This window comes from Myotis yumanensis, unplaced genomic scaffold, assembly GCF_028538775.1.
Source record: "Myotis yumanensis isolate MYYU_CA2020_CCGP unplaced genomic scaffold, mMyoYum1.0.hap1 SCAF_2, whole genome shotgun sequence".
Taxonomy (NCBI): Eukaryota; Metazoa; Chordata; class Mammalia; order Chiroptera; family Vespertilionidae; genus Myotis; species Myotis yumanensis.
The window spans coordinates 27214199-27232298 of record NW_027223753.1 but is presented as its reverse complement, the minus strand read 5'-3'; the positions used below and the strand labels follow the sequence as shown (position 1 = coordinate 27232298).

General features: G+C 39.9%; 1 protein-coding gene across 7 annotated transcripts in view; it reads left to right on the top strand.

Annotated features, from left to right (window-relative positions):
- MAST2 (microtubule associated serine/threonine kinase 2) overlaps positions 1-18100 on the top strand; it is a 170125-nt gene that overhangs the window by 23901 nt on the left and 128124 nt on the right. For all 7 annotated transcript variants that reach the window (XM_070404834.1, XM_070404837.1, XM_070404836.1 and 4 more), the window contains exon 2: positions 17006-17153. In XM_070404834.1, coding sequence (XP_070260935.1) covers positions 17006-17153 — 148 coding nt within the window. The remainder of the gene's footprint in view (positions 1-17005; positions 17154-18100) is intronic.

Below are 18100 nucleotides of genomic sequence, written 5' to 3'. Positions count from 1 at the left end.
AGCTGAACGGCAGAATGACCAGTTGCTATGATGCACACTGACCACCAGGGAGCAGACACTCCATGCAGGAGCTGCCCCCAGCCTGCAGGCCCCAGGCCAGCCAAGGTGGGTGCCAGTGGGGGCCTCCCACTTGTCCTGCCGGTAACCACACAGATTGGCCCTGATCGCTGGCCAGGCCTAGGGACCCTACCCATGCATGAATTTTGTGCATCAAGCCTCTAGTTGTTTAATAACATGCTATTTAGTCTCCAAATGTTTGAATTTTTGTGGTTGTTTTTGTTGTAGTTTATTTCTAATATTATGCCATTGTGATCTGAGAAGATTCTTGATATGATTTCAATCTTCTTGAATTTGAAGAGACTTTGCTATGTCCCAATATGGGGTCTATCTTTGAAAATGTCCCATGTGCACTTGAGAAGTCTCCCCGGGTTTTAGAATGTAATTAAGAATAAACACGGGCCAAGGACTTTATTTATTTTTATTTTTTAGATATGTTTTTTATTGATTTCAGAGAGGAAAGGAGAGGGAGAGAGAGATTGAAACATCAATGATGAGAGAGAATCATTGATTGGCTGCCTCCTGCACGCGCTCTACTGGGGATCGAGCCCACAACCCGAGTATGTGCCCTTGACCGAATCAAATCTGGGACCCTTCAGTCTGCAGGCTGATGCTCTATCCCAGCCGTGGGCAAACTACGGCCCGTTTGAAATGAATAAAACTAAAAAAAAAAAAAGACCGTACCCTTTTATGTAATGATGTTTACTTTGAATTTATATTAGTTCACACAAACACTCCATCCATGCTTTTGTTCCGGCCCTCCGGTCCAGTTTAAGAACCCATTGTGGCCCTCAAGTCAAAAAGTTTGCCCACCCCTGCTCTATCCACTGAGCCAAACCGGCTAGGGCAGTGGTTGGCAAACTCATTAGTCAACAGAGCCAGATATCAACAGTACAACGATTGAAATTTCTTTTTAGAGCCAAATTTTTTAAACTTAAACTATATAAGTAGGTACATTGTTATTAACTTAATTAGGGTACTCCTAAGGCTTAGGAAGAGCCACACTCAAGGGGCCAAAGAGCTGCATATGGCTCGCGAGCCGCAGTTTGCTGACCACGGAGCTAGGGCAAAGGACTTTATTTATTTAAAAATTTTAAAATTCTGTGGTATTTTAGTTTTGCCACCTTTAATGCAGCAATACTTCCTACTGGTGGACCTGAGTAGCAGAGGCACACATGCTTTAACCCTTAATTTGTTGGAGATTAACAAGCCACATAGTTTCTGTGCCTATATTTCAGCAAAGCAGAGATAACATAGTAATGTTAGATCTTCTAATTTTTATGACTATTTGAGACCTTCAGGAATATTTTTCTAAAAGCAGAGTTTAGAAATAGTGTTAAAAATTTTCTTAAGTTATTTCAAAGGTGTGATACCAAGTAACTCAGGAACATCTGAGTCCTGTCTTTTGACTAGGAAGAGAAAGGGGCATTTTATTACTATCTCTAATGCTAATAGTCTTTTATATTAAAGAATATAGTTACTGTAACAGATACATTAAAAAGAACCCAGACTAATGGAGGCTGTAATATTTTCTATACATGTTTCCACGTGGGAGGCTTTGATGGGCCAGGTCTGGAAATGGCTTAATCACTTTCCCATATTCCCTTGCCAGAGTTCAATCATAGGGCAATGCCTAACTGTTAGAGGGCTGGGAAATATCATCTGAATTGTGCCCAAGAGGAAGGTGAATCATGTTTGGTCAATATCTAGCTAGTCCCTACCACAGGGCTCAAACTCCAATACAGTCCTCAGCTAGAACTATGTGGAAATTCTCTTATTTTGGGTATACACAGCCTGTTACCATAGTTTCTTTTCATTCCTAGTAGGCCCACAGAGTTTTGGCTAATAACCATTTTGAATGCAAATAAATAAAGGCCTTTCCCCAAGAAAGCTAATCTGGAAAAGCTTGTTTTCCTCTGCCTGCAGGGCTTGTCTCTGGCTATACCCACACACCTTCAGGTCTTGGTGGCTAGTGAGAGCTCTCCTTAGGCTTTTTGCACTTTGTTAGTCTAGCCATGTGGAAGAGGAAAAAAACCAGCAGGAAGCCGGATGGGCGCCAGAGAGAAAGGCGACTGGGTCTTTTTTTTTCACACTTAAAATTTAAAATAAAATATGTATTTATTGATTTTTAGAGAGAAGGGAGGGATTGGGATAGAGAGATAGAGACATCAATGAGAGAGAAACATCATCGGCTGCCTCCTACATGTTCCCCACTGGTGATCGAGCCTGAAACCCAGGCATGTGCTTTGACCAGGAATCGAACTGGCAAGCAACCTTTTGGTTTCCGGATTGACGCTAACTGCTGATCTATACTGGCTGGGCTATTTTCCATTTAAAAAAAGATTTTTCTATTGATTTTTTAAAGAGAGAGAAAGGGAGAGGGAGGGAGAGAGAGAGAAACATTGATGTGAGAGTGAAACATCTATCAGCTACCTCCTATGTGCCCCCTATCCCAGATCGAGCTTCAACCCAGGCATATGCTTTGACTGGAAATTGAACCAGCAACCTTTTGGTGCATGGGATCATACTCACTGGCCAGGGCAAGTCCTTTATTTTTAAACTGGGTTGTTTGTTGTTGAATTGTGAGAGTTCTATAGTTATTCTTGATACAGTACTCTTATCAGATATATGATTTCAAGATACTTTCTCCTGTTGGGTAGATTGTCTTTCACTTTCTTGCTAGTATCCTTTGATGCACAAAAGTTATTAATTAAAAAAAATATTTTCATTGATTTAAGGGAGGAAGGGAGAGGGAGAGAGAGATAGAAACATCAATGATGAGACTCCTTGATCAGCTGCCTCTTGCCTGTCCCCTACTGGGGATGGAGCCCGAAACCCAGGCATGTGCCCTTATCAGGAATTGGACCATGACCTCCTGGTTCATATGTTGACACTCAAATCACTGAGCCATACCAGCTGGGCAAAAGTTATTACTTTTAATGAAGCATACTTTATTTATTTTTCCTTTGTTGCTTGTGATTTTGGTGTCATATCTAAGAAACCATTGCCAAATCCAAGGTTGTGAAGATTTACCTCAATGTTTCATAAGAGTTTTATGGTTTGTTTTTAAAAAAAAATATATTTTATTGATTTTTTTTTACAGAGCGGAAGGAAGAGGGGTAGAGAGCTAGAAACATCGATGAGAGAGAAACATCGATCAGCTGCCTCCTGTATTGCCGGGAGCCGGTCCATCCTTGCTGCTTGACACAGTCGCTGCAGGAAAGAAACATCTGCACAGCATATGTTTCAAGGGACCTGGCATATATAGCATATTGTTCTTAATATGTTTGCTCTCTTTAGCGCCATGTGTTTTAACCAAGGTCACCTCTCCGAGAAAGGTTGTTTCCCCAGGTGGGGATCTTTCCCTGAGGTTAGGGAGGGGATACAACCCCTTAATTAAGTGCCAGGCGGGTAGTTAAGCTACATAATCTTTACTCCCTGGAATGGAGATAAGAAACGCCCTAACCTTTGTAATAGAAATTGACAGGATTAAAATTGGCTGGTATAAATATGGATGTAACAAGACAATAAACATCAGAACCTCATCAGTTCCTAACCAGAGCTCCGACCAGAACTTTGGCTGGAAATCCTGGCTATAGGTCCTGACTAGGCTGCTGATCAACTGAAGGCTGTCTTCGTGTCATTCCTTCTTCGCCGACTCCGCCCACACCTTTGGGGACCCCTGGACCTGCTGGGATTGGACCCCAGCACTGTATACCTCCCACTGGGGAGGTGCCCCCAACCAAGGTACATGCCCTTAACTGGAATCGAACCTGGGACCCTTTAGTCCGCAGTCCGACGCTCTATCCACTGAGCCAAACCGGTCAGGCCAAGTTTTATGGTTTTTGCTCTTATATTTAGGTGTTTGATCTGTTTTGAGGTAGTATATGCATATGGTGTGAGGTGATGGTCTACCTTTATTCTTTTGCGTAAGACTATCCAGTTCTCATAGTTTTGCTTTAGCTTTTAACTCCTGAGACTGTGGCTCAGTTAGATGAGCTTAATGTAATAAGAGCCTCACTCCTCTTTGAGGATGAGTATGAACTTCTTCAGGCCAGTTATTCTTTAAAAAATATATTTTATTTTTCAATTATAGTTTACATTCAGTATTAGTTTGTATTAGTTTTAAGTGTGTACAGTGGCTAGACAATCATTCTTTGCAAAGTATTCCTCCCATACTTCCAGTACCCACCTGGAAAACCATATCTAGTTATTACAATACTAGAGGCCCGGTGCACGAAATTCGTGCACTGGGGAGGGGGCGGGGCATGTGTGTCCCTCAGCCCAGCCTGCATCCTCTCCAATCTGGGACCCCTTGGGGGATGTCCGACTTCTGGTTTAGGCCTGATCCTGGGTATTGGGCCTAAACCGGCATTTGGGCATCCCTCTCACAATCCTGGACTGCTGGCTCCTAATTGCTCACCTGCCTGCCTGCCCGGTCACCCCTAACTGTCCCCACCCCCCCGGCCTGGTCTCCCCCAATTGCCCTCTCCTGCTAGCCATCTTGTGGCTGTGGGTGCCGCCATCTTTGTGGGCGGGGCAGTCAATTAGCACATTCTGTCCTTATTGGCTGTGAGTGCTGCCATCTTTGTGGGTGGGACAGTCAATTAGCATATTCCGTCCTTATTGGCTGTGGTTGCCGCCATCTTTGCGATGGTGTGAGGGTCAATTAGCATATTCCCTCTTTATTAGATAGGATTATTGATTGTATTCCCTATACTTTCCTGTGACAATTTTGTAACTACCAATTTGTACTTCTTAATCCCATTACCTTTTTCACCGAGTACCTCTTTTCCAGTAATTCTCATTTTTCATTTTTCTTTTTTCCAATTTCTTCTTGAGATCTCTCATCTCATTAGTGAGTTTATCTAATTCTGATTCATGTTTGTAGCATAAATGTCTTAATTTTTTAAACTAAGAAGCTCATAGTTTAATAGGAGGAGCAAAATACAATGTGATAAGAGCAACAACAGAAAAGTACATCATTTATAAAAGTATCAAAGGAGGAGCCTTCTCTCTGATGAAGTCTATAAATGATTCAGGAAGGAGGTAACATCTGAACTGGATTTTCAAAGATGAATGGGGCTATTGCCAGACAGATTATGGGAGGAAACATGACAAAATTGTAAATAAATGGTATACTATTTGAAAAGGCATATTAGACATGAGGATGAAAATCCATACAACCCATATTCTTATAAAATAAATCAGTTCTTAGAGTATATGGCAGTACTTACTCTAAAAATCCCTTCAACATCTCCTTGATATTTCTATTGCTTGATTATAGTCTTTTATATTATCACTAGAGGCCTGGTGCATGTACCAGTGGGGTCCCTCAGCTTGGCCTGCACCCTCTTGCAATCTGGGACCCCTCGGGAGATGTAGGACTGCCGGTTTTGTCCCAATCCCTGTAGTCTGACATCCCTTGAGGGATGTAGTAGTGTGCCAAGTGGCAGGCAGCTGGGGAGGATCCCGAGCCTGGGCTGGGTGCCGCTCCCGCTCATCCCGGCTCTGCTGTACCTGCCACCACCACCGTTCGGTAGCACTGCCGCAGAGGTGGGAGAGGCTTACGCCACCGCAGCTGTGTTTGCTAGCCGTGAGCCCGGTGTCTGGTGCCCATCAGTCACCTGAGCAGCACTCCTGCCATGCGAGTGCACTGATCACCAGGGGGCAGCTCCTGCGTTGAGCGTCTGCCCCCTGGTGGTCAGTTCGTGTCATAGCGACCGGTCATTTGGTTGCTTAGGCATACACACACACACACACACACACACACACACACACACACTAGTGCCCGAGTGCATGGATTCATGCACATTGAAAGGAAATTAATTAGAAGGTGGCCGGTGGGGTGGGACTGGGTGAGATGGGCCAGACACACCCTGGAGCCAACCTCCTGTGGTCCCTCCTTGGCTGCCGCACCTGGGGTGGCACTGGGGCTTGAAGGGCGTCTGCAGAGTGAGCGGGGTCCCTCTGGCAGGTGGGATCCTTTGGCCTGTCCTGCGGGGATCAGGCCGAAACTGACTCTCCAATATCCCCAGAGGGGTCCCAGTTGCGAGAGGGTGGTTCTTGGGTGACACAACCCAGAATTGGGCTTCCTCCTCTCTGGTTCCGGGTGCATCACCTGAGAACCGCCACTGCCAAGACACTGCAGCTTGGCAGCTCCTGCGTTGAGCATCTGCCCCCCTGGTGGTCATTGTGCGTTATAATGACCAGTCATTCTGCCGTTTGGTTGATTTGCATATTACCCTTTTATTATATAGGATAGGATAGGTCTTATGCTGACAAATTCTCATAGTTATCCTTCTTCCTAAGGTTTATTTTTGTTGGATATTGCTTCTGGGTTGACAGTTTTTTTCTTTCAACACTCCCATAATACTGTGTCACTTTATTCTGAACTTTATGGTTTCTGATGAGAAATCTTTTGTCATTCAAAAGAAAGTTTTTTTTTATTGATATGTAGTGTGTCATTTTTCTCTGCTTTCATGTTTTCTGTTGTTTATAATTTTTCAGAATTTTAATTGTTTTCTGTCATATTTCTTTGGGTTTATTCTGTTTGGGGTTCACTCTGCTTCTTGAATCTATAGGTTTATGTCTTCTTGACTTATTTGGGACATTTTCAGCTATTATTTATTTTAGTATATATTTTTTTAGCCTTCTTGTTTTTGTACTTTACTTTTGGACACTGATGAAGCAGACATTAGATTTTTATGTATAGTTCCATAGGTCTCTGTTTGTTTTCAGTTTGTTTTCTCTTTGCTAGTTGTATTGGATAATTTCTATATTTTTGTCTTCTAATTTACCATTTCTTTCCTCTTCATTCTGCTGTTTAGCTCATTCACTCATTTATAAAATTAAAAAGAATATTTTAATTGATTTCAGAGAGTAGGAAGGGAGAGGGAGAGAGAGATATAAACATTAAGATGAGAATCATTGATCTGCTGCCTCCTACACTCCCTACCAAACCAAAAATATACTAATACTGGTTTTTTATTTACTTATGTATTTACCTTTACTAAAGATCTTTATATCTTCACATGGCTTAAAGTTTTTGCTTGTGTCTTCATTTCAATCTGAAGGACTGCTTTTCAGGTGGTTGTAGTGGTAATGGACTCCCTCAACTTTTGTTTATCTGGGAATGTCTTAATTTCTCTCTTATATTTTTGGAAGGACAGTTTTGCTGGATATAGAATTCAAAGTTGACAGTTTCTTCTTTTTTTAACCAAGAGATTTTTTTCAATCATAATCATTTGTACATATGATTGCCAAACATGAAGTATTTCAAACTCACAAGTGCTATTTTTGAGGCTTATTAGTAAAGTAGACAATTAAACACTTTTAAGTTATACTGACCATAATAACTTTAGCTTAGAGCAGCTATTCATACAAAGGATTCTCAAAACAATGTCATGTAATGATTTCATGCATACTTTGTGAATTATTCTTTAAAGGTACTTTTTCCCTAAATTGTTTTCATGTTCTGTAATTTAATATGGCCACTTTCAACAAGTGAAATGTTAAAAGTAAATCTCAGTTTTATAACATTTCTAAAGAAGATATGGTTGAAGAGATTTAAGTGCTTTAAAGTATACCATTGGTTTTGTAAGTGAGATACTGAATAAAAAATGAGACCAAGATAACAAAACTTCATAACATAAAGCCTCTTAGTGAAACAAGCCAGTCAATGAAGGAAAAATACCACATGATCTCACTCATTCATGGATAATAAAGACCATTACAAACTTTTGAACAATAATAGATACAGAGGCAGAGCTGCCTCAAACCGATTGTCAAACTGCAGTGGGAAGGCCAGGGAGGGTTGGGGGACAGGAGGGAGGGGAGTAAGAGATCAACTGAAGGACTTGTATGCATCCATATAAGCATAACTAATGGACATAAGACACTGGGGGGTAAGGGAGGGCAGGGGTTTGTCAAGGGCGGGGGGCGGGGGGGAAAGGACACTTATGTAATACCCTTTGTAATACTTTTAGCAAAAAAAAAAAAAAAATTATAAAAAAACCCAAAAAACATAAAGCCTCTTCACATTATGTGAGATAATACATAATGAATTGTAATTGCCTGACCCGTGTGGCTCTGTGATTGAGTATTGACCTATGAGCCATGAGGTCACTAGTTCAGTTCCCAGTCAGGGCACATGCATGGGTTGTAGGCTCAATCCCCAGAAGGGGGCATGCAGGAGGTAGCCAATCAATGATTCTCTCTCATCATTGATGTTTCTATCTCTTCCTCTCCCTTCCTTTCTGAAATAAATAAATGTATTTTAAAATATTGCAATTTAGCATCCCTGGTCTTCAGAAGATTTACAAAATGAGGTAGAAAACTTTTATCTGAAAGGTCTCATAGTGAAAACTAAGTTTTAGAGAGTTTGCCTTATGGATTAGCCCACTGAGAAAATGGCTATACATCTAATATTAGAAAGAAGCTTATTCAGGTAAAGCAAGAATTTAAAAACTTTAGTTGAAAGTTTTTTCTATCAGCACTTTAAATATGTTCTCCTTCCTTGTAGAGTCCTTTTGCATCTGGTTCGGATGCAAAATTGGCTAATCTGATTGAGGATCCCCTGTACATGATGAGTTGCATCTGTCTTGCTGCTAGGACTATTTTATCTTCGCTGTTGCTTTGACAATTAGATTATAATATGTCTCAATGTGCATCTCTTTTAATTTAACCTACTTGAAGTTTGTTGAGCTTCTTATTTATATTTTTCATCAAATTTGGGAAGTTTGGGGCCATTATTTCTTCAGATGTTCTGTCTTCCCTTTTTCTTCTGGGATTCCCTTAATTTATTGTTTCTTTTGAAGGTCTCCTCCACTCCCCCCGCCCCCCCCCCCCCCAATTCCTTAGACTCTCTTCATTTTTCTTAATTTTTTTTCCCTGTTCTTCAGACTGTATAATTTCAGTGGTCCTGTCTTCAAGATTGCTAATTCTGTCTTTGTTTGCTCAAATCTGTTGTTGAACAACTCTGCTGAAATTTTCATTTTATTTGTCCTTTTCTTCTCCAGAACCTCTGTTTGGTTTTTTTTAATAATGTCTGTCTTTTTGTTGATATTCTTATTTTGTGCATGCATTTCCCCCTGATTTCCTTTCCTTCTTTGTCCATATTTTCCATTACAGATTTGAGCATATTTAAGAGAATAAGTTTAAAGTTTATTACTATGTTCAATGCTGTGCTTTCTCAGGAATGGTTCTGTTAATTTATTTTAATTCTTTGAATGGGCCATAAATTTGTATTTCTTTGTATGTTTTGTGGCTTTTTTTGTTGAAAAGTAAACATTTGAATATTGCTAACTCTGGAAATCAGCCTTCCCCTTTCCTTAGGGTTTGCTGTTTTTTTGACTGTTGAAGACTGTAGATTGACTGTGTAGTGAGTTTCCTCAACCATTTTTGCAAAAACTGTGTTCTTTGCTGTGTATAGTACTGGTCTCTGTTCCTTAGCTTGTGTTTTGATGAAGATTTCCATGATCTCTAAGAGCTAAACAAATAAAATAAACCTCCCAGCCTTTGCAGATTGACTGTGCTCAGGCCCTCTTTCAATACTTAGCCAGGGAGACTGTATTGAATTTAGGGATCAGCCTGAGATGAAAGTTTAAAGTTTTTTTAGGTCTTTCTTGAGCATGAATTTTGCCTGGGGCTTTAGAAATTGCCCTATATTCACGGGTGCTTTTGATTGCCCTAATTTCCGAAAGTAACTCTCTTTTTTGTTCCCAAACCTCAGGCAGTCTGTTGCATGCTTCATTTGTAATCTTTTGCCCAGGGTATTATGGGTGTATGGATCACTTTACAGTGTTTTTGAGAAATGCCTGCTGCTTTCCTACCTTTAACAGATTCTGGTGACATGCAGAAGAGTGCCAAGTGTTAGTCCTTTATGTAGTCTCCAGGCAAGTTAAAACAGACATAAACAATAATTTGCAAATAAGGTCTGTTCTGCTCCTTCCAGAACCAGGGACACTAGCTGATGTCTTCAAGATTGTCCCTACATCAAGGAATGAGTGGAGTAAGGGCAAGTAAAAATGCCACAAAGCTTTCCTACTTTTTATTTGTTTATTTTTAGGACAGAAATTTTCTTTATTTTTTAGGGGGGAAGGGACACCACACTTCTACTCAGTTAAGAGAAACATTTTTATCTGTACAGAGGTCTTTTTCTTTTCTTTTTTTTACACTTAGCATGCCATGAATTCATAGGTAATGGGTTCCAGCAGCTCAGGTTCCTTTCCATTGGTTTTCACAAAGTGTGCTTCTCTGGGCGCGGGCTGATGCTTCCAGTTGAACCTAGGTACCTTTCTCTTTGGCTTCCTATTTTTACGATCATTTTCCTTCACACGTTTCAGAAAGCTATCTCTATTTTTAAGTTGACTTCTTTGTTAATCCTCACCCGAGGATAATTTTTCCATTGATTTTTAGAGAGAATGGAAGGCAGGGGGAGAGACAGAGAGAGAAGAAACATCAGTGTGAGAGAGACCCATTGATTGGTTGCCTCCTGCACGAAACATAGGACCGGGATTGAGTCTGCAACTCAGGTGTGTGCTCTTGACCAGAATCAAACCTGGGACCCTTCAGTCCAAGGGCTGACACTCTATCCACTGAGCAAAACTGGCTAGGGCTTAAGTTGACTTAAAAAAAATTTTTTTTTATTGATTTCAAAGAGGAAGGGAGAGGGAAAGAGAGATAGAAACAATAATGTTGAGAGAGAATCATTGATTGGCTGCCTCCTGCAAGCCCCACACTGGGGATTGAGCCTGAAACCTGGGCCTATGCCCTGACTGGGAATTGAACTGTGACCTTCTGGTTCATAGGTTGATGCTCAACTACAGAGCCATGCTGTCCAGGAGACTTAAAATGTATTTTATTTTATTTTTTTATTGAGTTCAGAGAGGAAGGGAGAGGGAGAGAGAAATAGAAACATCAATGATGAGAGATAATTATTGATCGGCTGTCTCCTACATGCCCCCTACTGGGGATTGAGCCCGAAACCCTGGCATGTACCTTGACCAGGAATCTACTGTGACCTCCTGGTTCATAGGTCGACACTCAACCACTGAGCAACACTGGCTGGGCTTAAGTTGACTTCCTGATTTAGTATTCTCTTAGCTGTTATAAACCTTTGACTATTTTCCAGATTTCTGCGAAAGGTGGTTTTGAAGTGGGGATGTTAGCTTTAGCTTGGAGCTAAGTACTCCACCATTTTGCTGATGTTGCCTCATTTGATTTAAATTTTTTTCCCCCTAAAGATAGTTTTATGTGTTCATATCATATTTGCCTCTTCCTTGCGGAAGTGTCCGTTCAGTCTTTTGCTCATGTTTTTGTTGGCTTATATGTTTTCGTATTATTGAGTTTTGAAAGATCTCTATGTACTGAATGCCAATCCTTTCTCAGATGTGTTTTGCAAATATTTTTTTTAAGTGTGATTTTTCTTTTTTTAGTAGTATCTTTTGAGAGTAGTTTTTTAAAAAAATACATTTTTAGTGATTTTTAGAGAGAGGTAGAGAGAGAAAGAAACATTAATGGGAGAGATAGACATTGATCAGTTGCCTCCTGTACACACCCCAATGTGATTGAACTGGTGATCTTTTGGTGCATGGGAGAATGCTCAACCAACTGAGCCATGTAGCCCAGGACAGAATAGTAGTTTTTAAATTTGATGAAGTCCAATTTGTAAATTTGTTCTCTTTAGACTTGTGCTTTTTGTCCTAAGAAGTTTGCCTAACTCAAAGTTAAAAAAAATTTACTCTTGTATTTTCTTCTGAGGTTTTATAGTTTTAGGTTTTATGGTTTGATTCATTATCCATTTAGAGTTAATTTTTGTATATGTTGTGTTTGATATGCTTGAGGTATGGGGTCAAGGTTTTTTTTCGCATATGGATATCAAACAAAGGCTTTTTGATAGGGATTAAGAGAATGGACTTTGAGCAGTATGGCACCTGCATTTGACTCTTGGCAGTGTAGGTTAGGAAGAAATTGCCATAGGGTATAAAATTTTTTTTGCCTACTTAATTACCAGTTATGGGGTAAACAATTCCTAATTAAAGTTAACCCAGGTTTTTAGCCCGATAGACATATTTTTAGTGTGTAGACTCCTGTTTTCAGCTGTGAATCCTGTGCTTACTTTGTATCATATTTTTCATAGCATAGTACAGTATAAGCAGAGCACTAGCCTGTGGGTAGTTAGCCTGAGAATTGCTTTGCTAATGTGGAGGAGGGAGATGGTTCTGAGCGAAGAGAGGGAGAATGCTGTGAAAACTCCCAGGAGGCAAAATAGCCACAATTTAGTACTCTGAATTAAAAGAGAAAGCAATACTCTCTCAGAATTGGAAGGAATATGTAGAGATTGTATAGTAAGACAACTTTTCACCTTTTAAAATTTTATTTGACAATTGAAATGTGCATGGCGTATGTTAGATGTTACTGTTACAATATTGCCACAATAGATAAATACAGGTTATATGTAATTTTTGCCATGCTTGCTGTAATTCTGTCTCTTAAAAATCTCACTTAAGAAAGAATATTGCAGTGCAAACGAATTGACTTTATTATACTAGTAGTGTTTACCAAGAACCTGCTTTCATTTAATTAGGAAATTAAACTAGTTGCAAACCTGAGTACTTTATTATCAATTTTGAATTATTTATGATATAATACTCACAACTGATCAACATATCTGTGTGCTGGTGGCATCATATTGAAAGTTTTTTATCTGGTCTGGCAGTTCTCAAATGTTAGTATGCTTCAGAATCCCGTGGCAGGCTTGTTAAAATATAGATTGCTGGTCTCCTCTCCCAGAATTTCTGATTTAGTAGCTCTAGGGTAGGGCCTGAGAATTTGTTTCTAACAAGTTCACAAGTGAGGTTGTTGCTGCTGGCCTGGGAACCACATTTTGAGAATTTACTGCTTTAGCACCCTGATGTTTTACCCGCCCCCCCCCCCCCGCCCCCATATTTCTACTGGCACAATCCATACCCTCTTAAGATGGTCTAGTAGTCACTGTAAGACAATTCTTCCTTCTAACTAACCCTTCTGTTATTTTCATCCAGTAATTCTAATTCTGGCCTCTGCAGTAAGAAGATTACTCTTTTACAATGTAGGAAATAGCCCTCATGTAGTTGAAAAGAGTTATGAATGTCTCCTTTCTTCCCTCCCTCCCTCCTTCCTCCCTTCCTTTTCTTTCTTTCCTCCTTTCCTTCCCTCCTCTTCCTTCCCCCCTCTCTCCCTCCCTCCCTTCCTTCTTATTAAATGTTTATAGCTTCCTTAATAGTTATTGGAAAAGTACTGTAATTTGTAGTTAGGCTCATATTTACTATTGCCATAGCAGTGTTTTATTTGTAGACTTGTTTTTCCCTCTGTATTCCCAGGGTTGATAAGCATCCCACCCAAGTCAGAAACCCGGAAGTCATTCTAGGTTTGATCTTAATAATGATAGAAACCAATCTGATCTAGTTTAAGCAGAAAGGAAGAGCTTATTATAAGGTCACTGTCTTATCCCATTGAACCTGAAAGCATGTAATTTGACTGGACTTTGTAAGGAACTAGAAATGGGAACTAGAAAACTGCAAGAAGTAGGTTAGTATGGAAGTCAGTAAGGAAGTTCTGTTTCCCATGCCCTTTTTCTTTCTCTCTTGGGCTATTTGTGGTATTGTCTTTTTTGTTTAGTTCTCCTATCCTCTCCCTTAATGACTTCTTGTATAAACTCAATAATGTTCTGCTATTTTTTTTGTGTGTGTGTTCTGCTATAAAAGCTTAGTTGAGCAAATGAAGCAGGACACAGAACAGTTCATACTGAGTGGTTCATATAAGATTTTCACTTTATATAATCTATTCTGTTAGAAGCCCGGATAGCGGTTACTCTGGAGGGAACTGGGGGAGTGACTAGAAGGGAACACAGGGACTTTCTTAGGCCCTTGGTTATGTCTTGAAAAAAAACACCACATTTTTAAAAAAAATTTTAAAAATTGATTTCAGAGAGGAAGGGAGAGGGAGAGAGAGATAGAAACATCAATGATGAGAGAGAATCATTGATTGGCTGCCTCCTGCATATCCCCTACTGGGGATTGAGCCCGCAACCCAGGCATGTGCCCTGACCGGGAATCAGATGTGACCTCCTGATTCATGGGTTGACACTCAACCACCGAGCCACACTAGCCAGGCTAAAAATATTTTAAAGTTGATTTTTAGAGAGAGAGGAAAGGAGAAGGAGAGGGAGACGGAAACATGGATACGAGAGTGAAGCATCGATTGGCTGCCTCCTGCATGCCCCTTACTGGGGATTGAGTCCACAACCCGGGCATGTGCCCTGACCAGGAATCAAACCAGCAACCTTTCAGTGTACAGGACAACTCCCATACCAGTCAGGGCTTTAAAAAAAAAAATCTTGATATTGATTACATGAATATGTTTAAATTGTGTAAATGCATTGACTTATATTCTGAGGTATGTGGACTTTTCTGAAATGAGCAGGCTTCTTAAGTAAAAGTTAAAAAAAGACATTCTAATTTAAAAGTTAAATTTCATGGCCAGTTTAATATATATTTTCTTCCCCTTGCAAGGTTTTGACAGGGGAGACTTGGAACAAGAAGGGGCATGATCTGCTTTTATTTTTTCTCTCTCCATTTCCTGGCTTCTTCTCTTTGGTATGTTATGATATGGAATAAGGAGATTGGAAAGGATATGACTTTCTCTTGGTGCTGATCTAGTACCCTATTGATTGTTGTTCCTTTTCTGGCTAAGACTAATTGCACATCCAGTGTAGCAGTCATCCAATCAAGTGCTGGCGCTCTCATGGAATGGACCTTTACTTTCTGTATTGCCTTCATGTAGGATTTTACTTTAGTTTGATATCTTCCAAGGCTTTCTCATTTTCCTCTACCCAAATTTTCTTGCTGGGGGTGTTGCCTCTGTGAGTGGCCAGCCATTTTTGGTGGGTTACTAACATTAGTGTCCGAACCCTGCTTCCATCCATGCTTTCTCCCTGATGCATAGATGCTATTTCTTCGTTGACACACCAAATAGTGGGACTATAGGCTGCTCCCTTGCTGCCTTCTCTTTTTGCATTAACTTCTGCTTCCAATTCTCCTTTCTTGCTGCTCACATTGATTGTTTTAATGATACAGTGCCTAAATATCCCACTTGATCTTTTTGCTACCAATTAATTTTTTTTTCTTCTCATCAACTTCACTCTTTTCTTTATGCTTGGGTATTTGTAAATTATATTATGCATAGTATTTTCCCATGTTTATGAAATCACCAATCAAAGTATATGACCTAAGAGGGATTTTTAAAAGTCTTTTCTCAAGGAGGTAGGCATTTTTTCATTTCCCCCTTATTTATTTATTTATTTATTTATTATTTTTTAAATCCTTACTTGAAGATATGTTTTTATTGATTTTAGAGGGAGAGGGAAGGAGCGTGAGGGGAAGACAGAGAGAGAGAGAGAGAGAGAGAGAGAGAGAGAGAGGGACCTCGAGGGGCATCGAAACCACAACCTGGGTATGTGATGTGCCGTGACTGGGAATTAAACCCATGACTCTTCGATGCACAGATAACACTCCAACCAACTGAGTCACACCCACACCAGCTAGGGCTGCCTGTGACTTTTAGTATTGCCATGGTATGTGTTACTTGAGTCTTGTTTCAAAAGTCTGTTAATATAGATTTCAGTTGTTTATCCTTAAGCTTCTCATTTTGTCTTAGTACTTCCAATTTGATGTGTTATTTACCTTGTTTATTTTAGCTTCCATCATTGAAATATGAAAATATGCCTCATTTGCTTTATTTTGTTTCAAAATAGTTTCTCATTTAAGCTGTTAATTAGGTGGGGTTGCTCCAAAATGTTGAATCTTGATATGTTGGACACTACTGAATGAGGAGGAAGAGGTGTTGGGATGGAGCGGGATGGGCTAGACCCGTGGTCAGCAAACTGAGGCTCGAGAGCCACATGCGGCTGTTTGGCCCTCTGAGTGTGGCTCTTCCACAAAATACCACGTGCGGGCGCGCGTACAGTGCGATTGAAACTTTGTGGCCCATGCGCAGAAGTCAGTTTTCGGCCTGGGCGAGTCTCTTTTGAAGAAGTACTGTTGATATTTGGCTCTGTTGACTAATGAGTTTGCCGACCACTGCTAGACTAAAATAAAGGCAAAGAGGAGGCACTGTCAAAGTTTCATATTGTCTGTATTTTCTTCATAGTACTTTATACTTTTTCACTGAAAGCATGTAGCTCTTATTATGGACATATAAAGAAAGCTCCAAGTTTTATTTTAGCATTAATTGAATGCTGGAGGTGTTTCTAACTTTGTATAACAGGTAAAGGAAGGCTTGGTATTCATGATTTTTTTAAAAAAGCTTTTCTTGCCCTAACCGGTTTGGCTCAGTGGATAGAGCGTCGGCCTGCAGACTGAAGGGTCCCAGGTTCGATTCCGGTCAAGGGCATGTACCTTGGTTTCGGGCACATCCCCAGAGGGGAGTGTGCAGGAGGCAGCTGATCGGTGTTTCTCTCTCATCGATGTTTCTAACTCTCTATCCCTCTCCCTTCCTCTCTGTAAAAAGTCAATAAAATATATTTAAAAAAGAAAAAGAAAAAAAAAAGAAAAAAGCTTTTCTTTACTGGATGGATAGAGGAAGAATGTGAAAAAAAGGAGAAAAGTAAATTAACATAGTGTGTACTAATTATAAATAATACATCTTATCAAAATGTCTTATCATCTTGTGAATTTCCTCCTCTTTTTTGTTTGGCATTTTATGATCAATATCCCACATCCTTCATAGCATATCCAAATAGCTTTTAGTAAAAAATATGTTTCTGACTTTATGTATTGAACAGGAAATAGAAAATGTTGGCACTTTTTAACTGTAATAATGAGTACTGTAGAGATGTTTAATATAAAGTTCTTAGATACTTTCAGAAAAGACATTAAAGAATTACGTTTTACTTTTTTCTCTGAAGGATGTTATACCTGGACTTAGTCCCTTGCTCTTCAGGAAGCTCAGTAATCCTGACATATTTTCATCCACTGGAAAAGCTAAACTTCAACGACAGCTTAGTCAGGATGACTCTAAGTTACGGAGAGGAAGCCTGGCCAATTCTTTGTCAGGTAAGTATCTGTTTTGTTTTTTTAAGAAATGTGAGACTGTGTTGTCAATATTTAAAGGTGTACCAACTGAATTGGCATCTTGACAGCTTCTTCTCTGGTGGTAGTTTTGTATAGAACACTTATGGCTAACTCTCCTTACTAACTTCCTCTTGGTATCTCTGAACACTAACCTCCTGAACCTGCTAATATTTCTTGGTTGACCACTATCACTGATTATTTCCTTTTAATCTGACTATTGCTCTCTACTTACTTCTATGGACTTCACATCCTCTGCTTCTTTTGATTTTTCTTCCCCCCTCACCCCCTATTTTGAAAACCCATTTAGTGCCCATAGTGTCTTCACACCTTTTCCATTGAAAAGTTAAAAAATTCAAGGGGAAAAAATTATACAAGGAAGTCATGTTCCAAATATGAAGCAATTAAAATGTGGCATAATTTTAAGCAATCAATAGAGTGTGATAAAAAGAGAATCCATGTGACTCCTGCTAAAATATTAGATCATTAGAGAAGTAAATATAATCCTGCCATACTCCTTGGCCTAAGAGTAAACAGTTTTCAACTTCTTTTTATTTTTGTCCCTTTTTAGGGCTGTTCCCTTCGTTTTATCTTCTCACTCATCTATTGATATTTTTATTTTGTCAGACATGTATTTGATCATAAAGAGCTGTTTCTTATTTAATTTTTTGTAGCATTCTCTCTTTTTTTAAAAATTGTCCTCTCTTTTTTAATATATTTATTGATTTCAGAGAGGAAGGGAGAGGGAGAGAGAGAGAGAGAAACTTCAATGATGAAAGAGAATCATTGATCGGCTGCCTCCTGCACGCCCCACACTGGGGATCGAGTCTGCAACCCGGGCATGTGCCCCAACTCGGTGGGAATTGAACTGTGACCTTCTGATTCTCATAGGTCAACGCTCAATCACTGAGCCATGTTGGCCAGGCATTCTG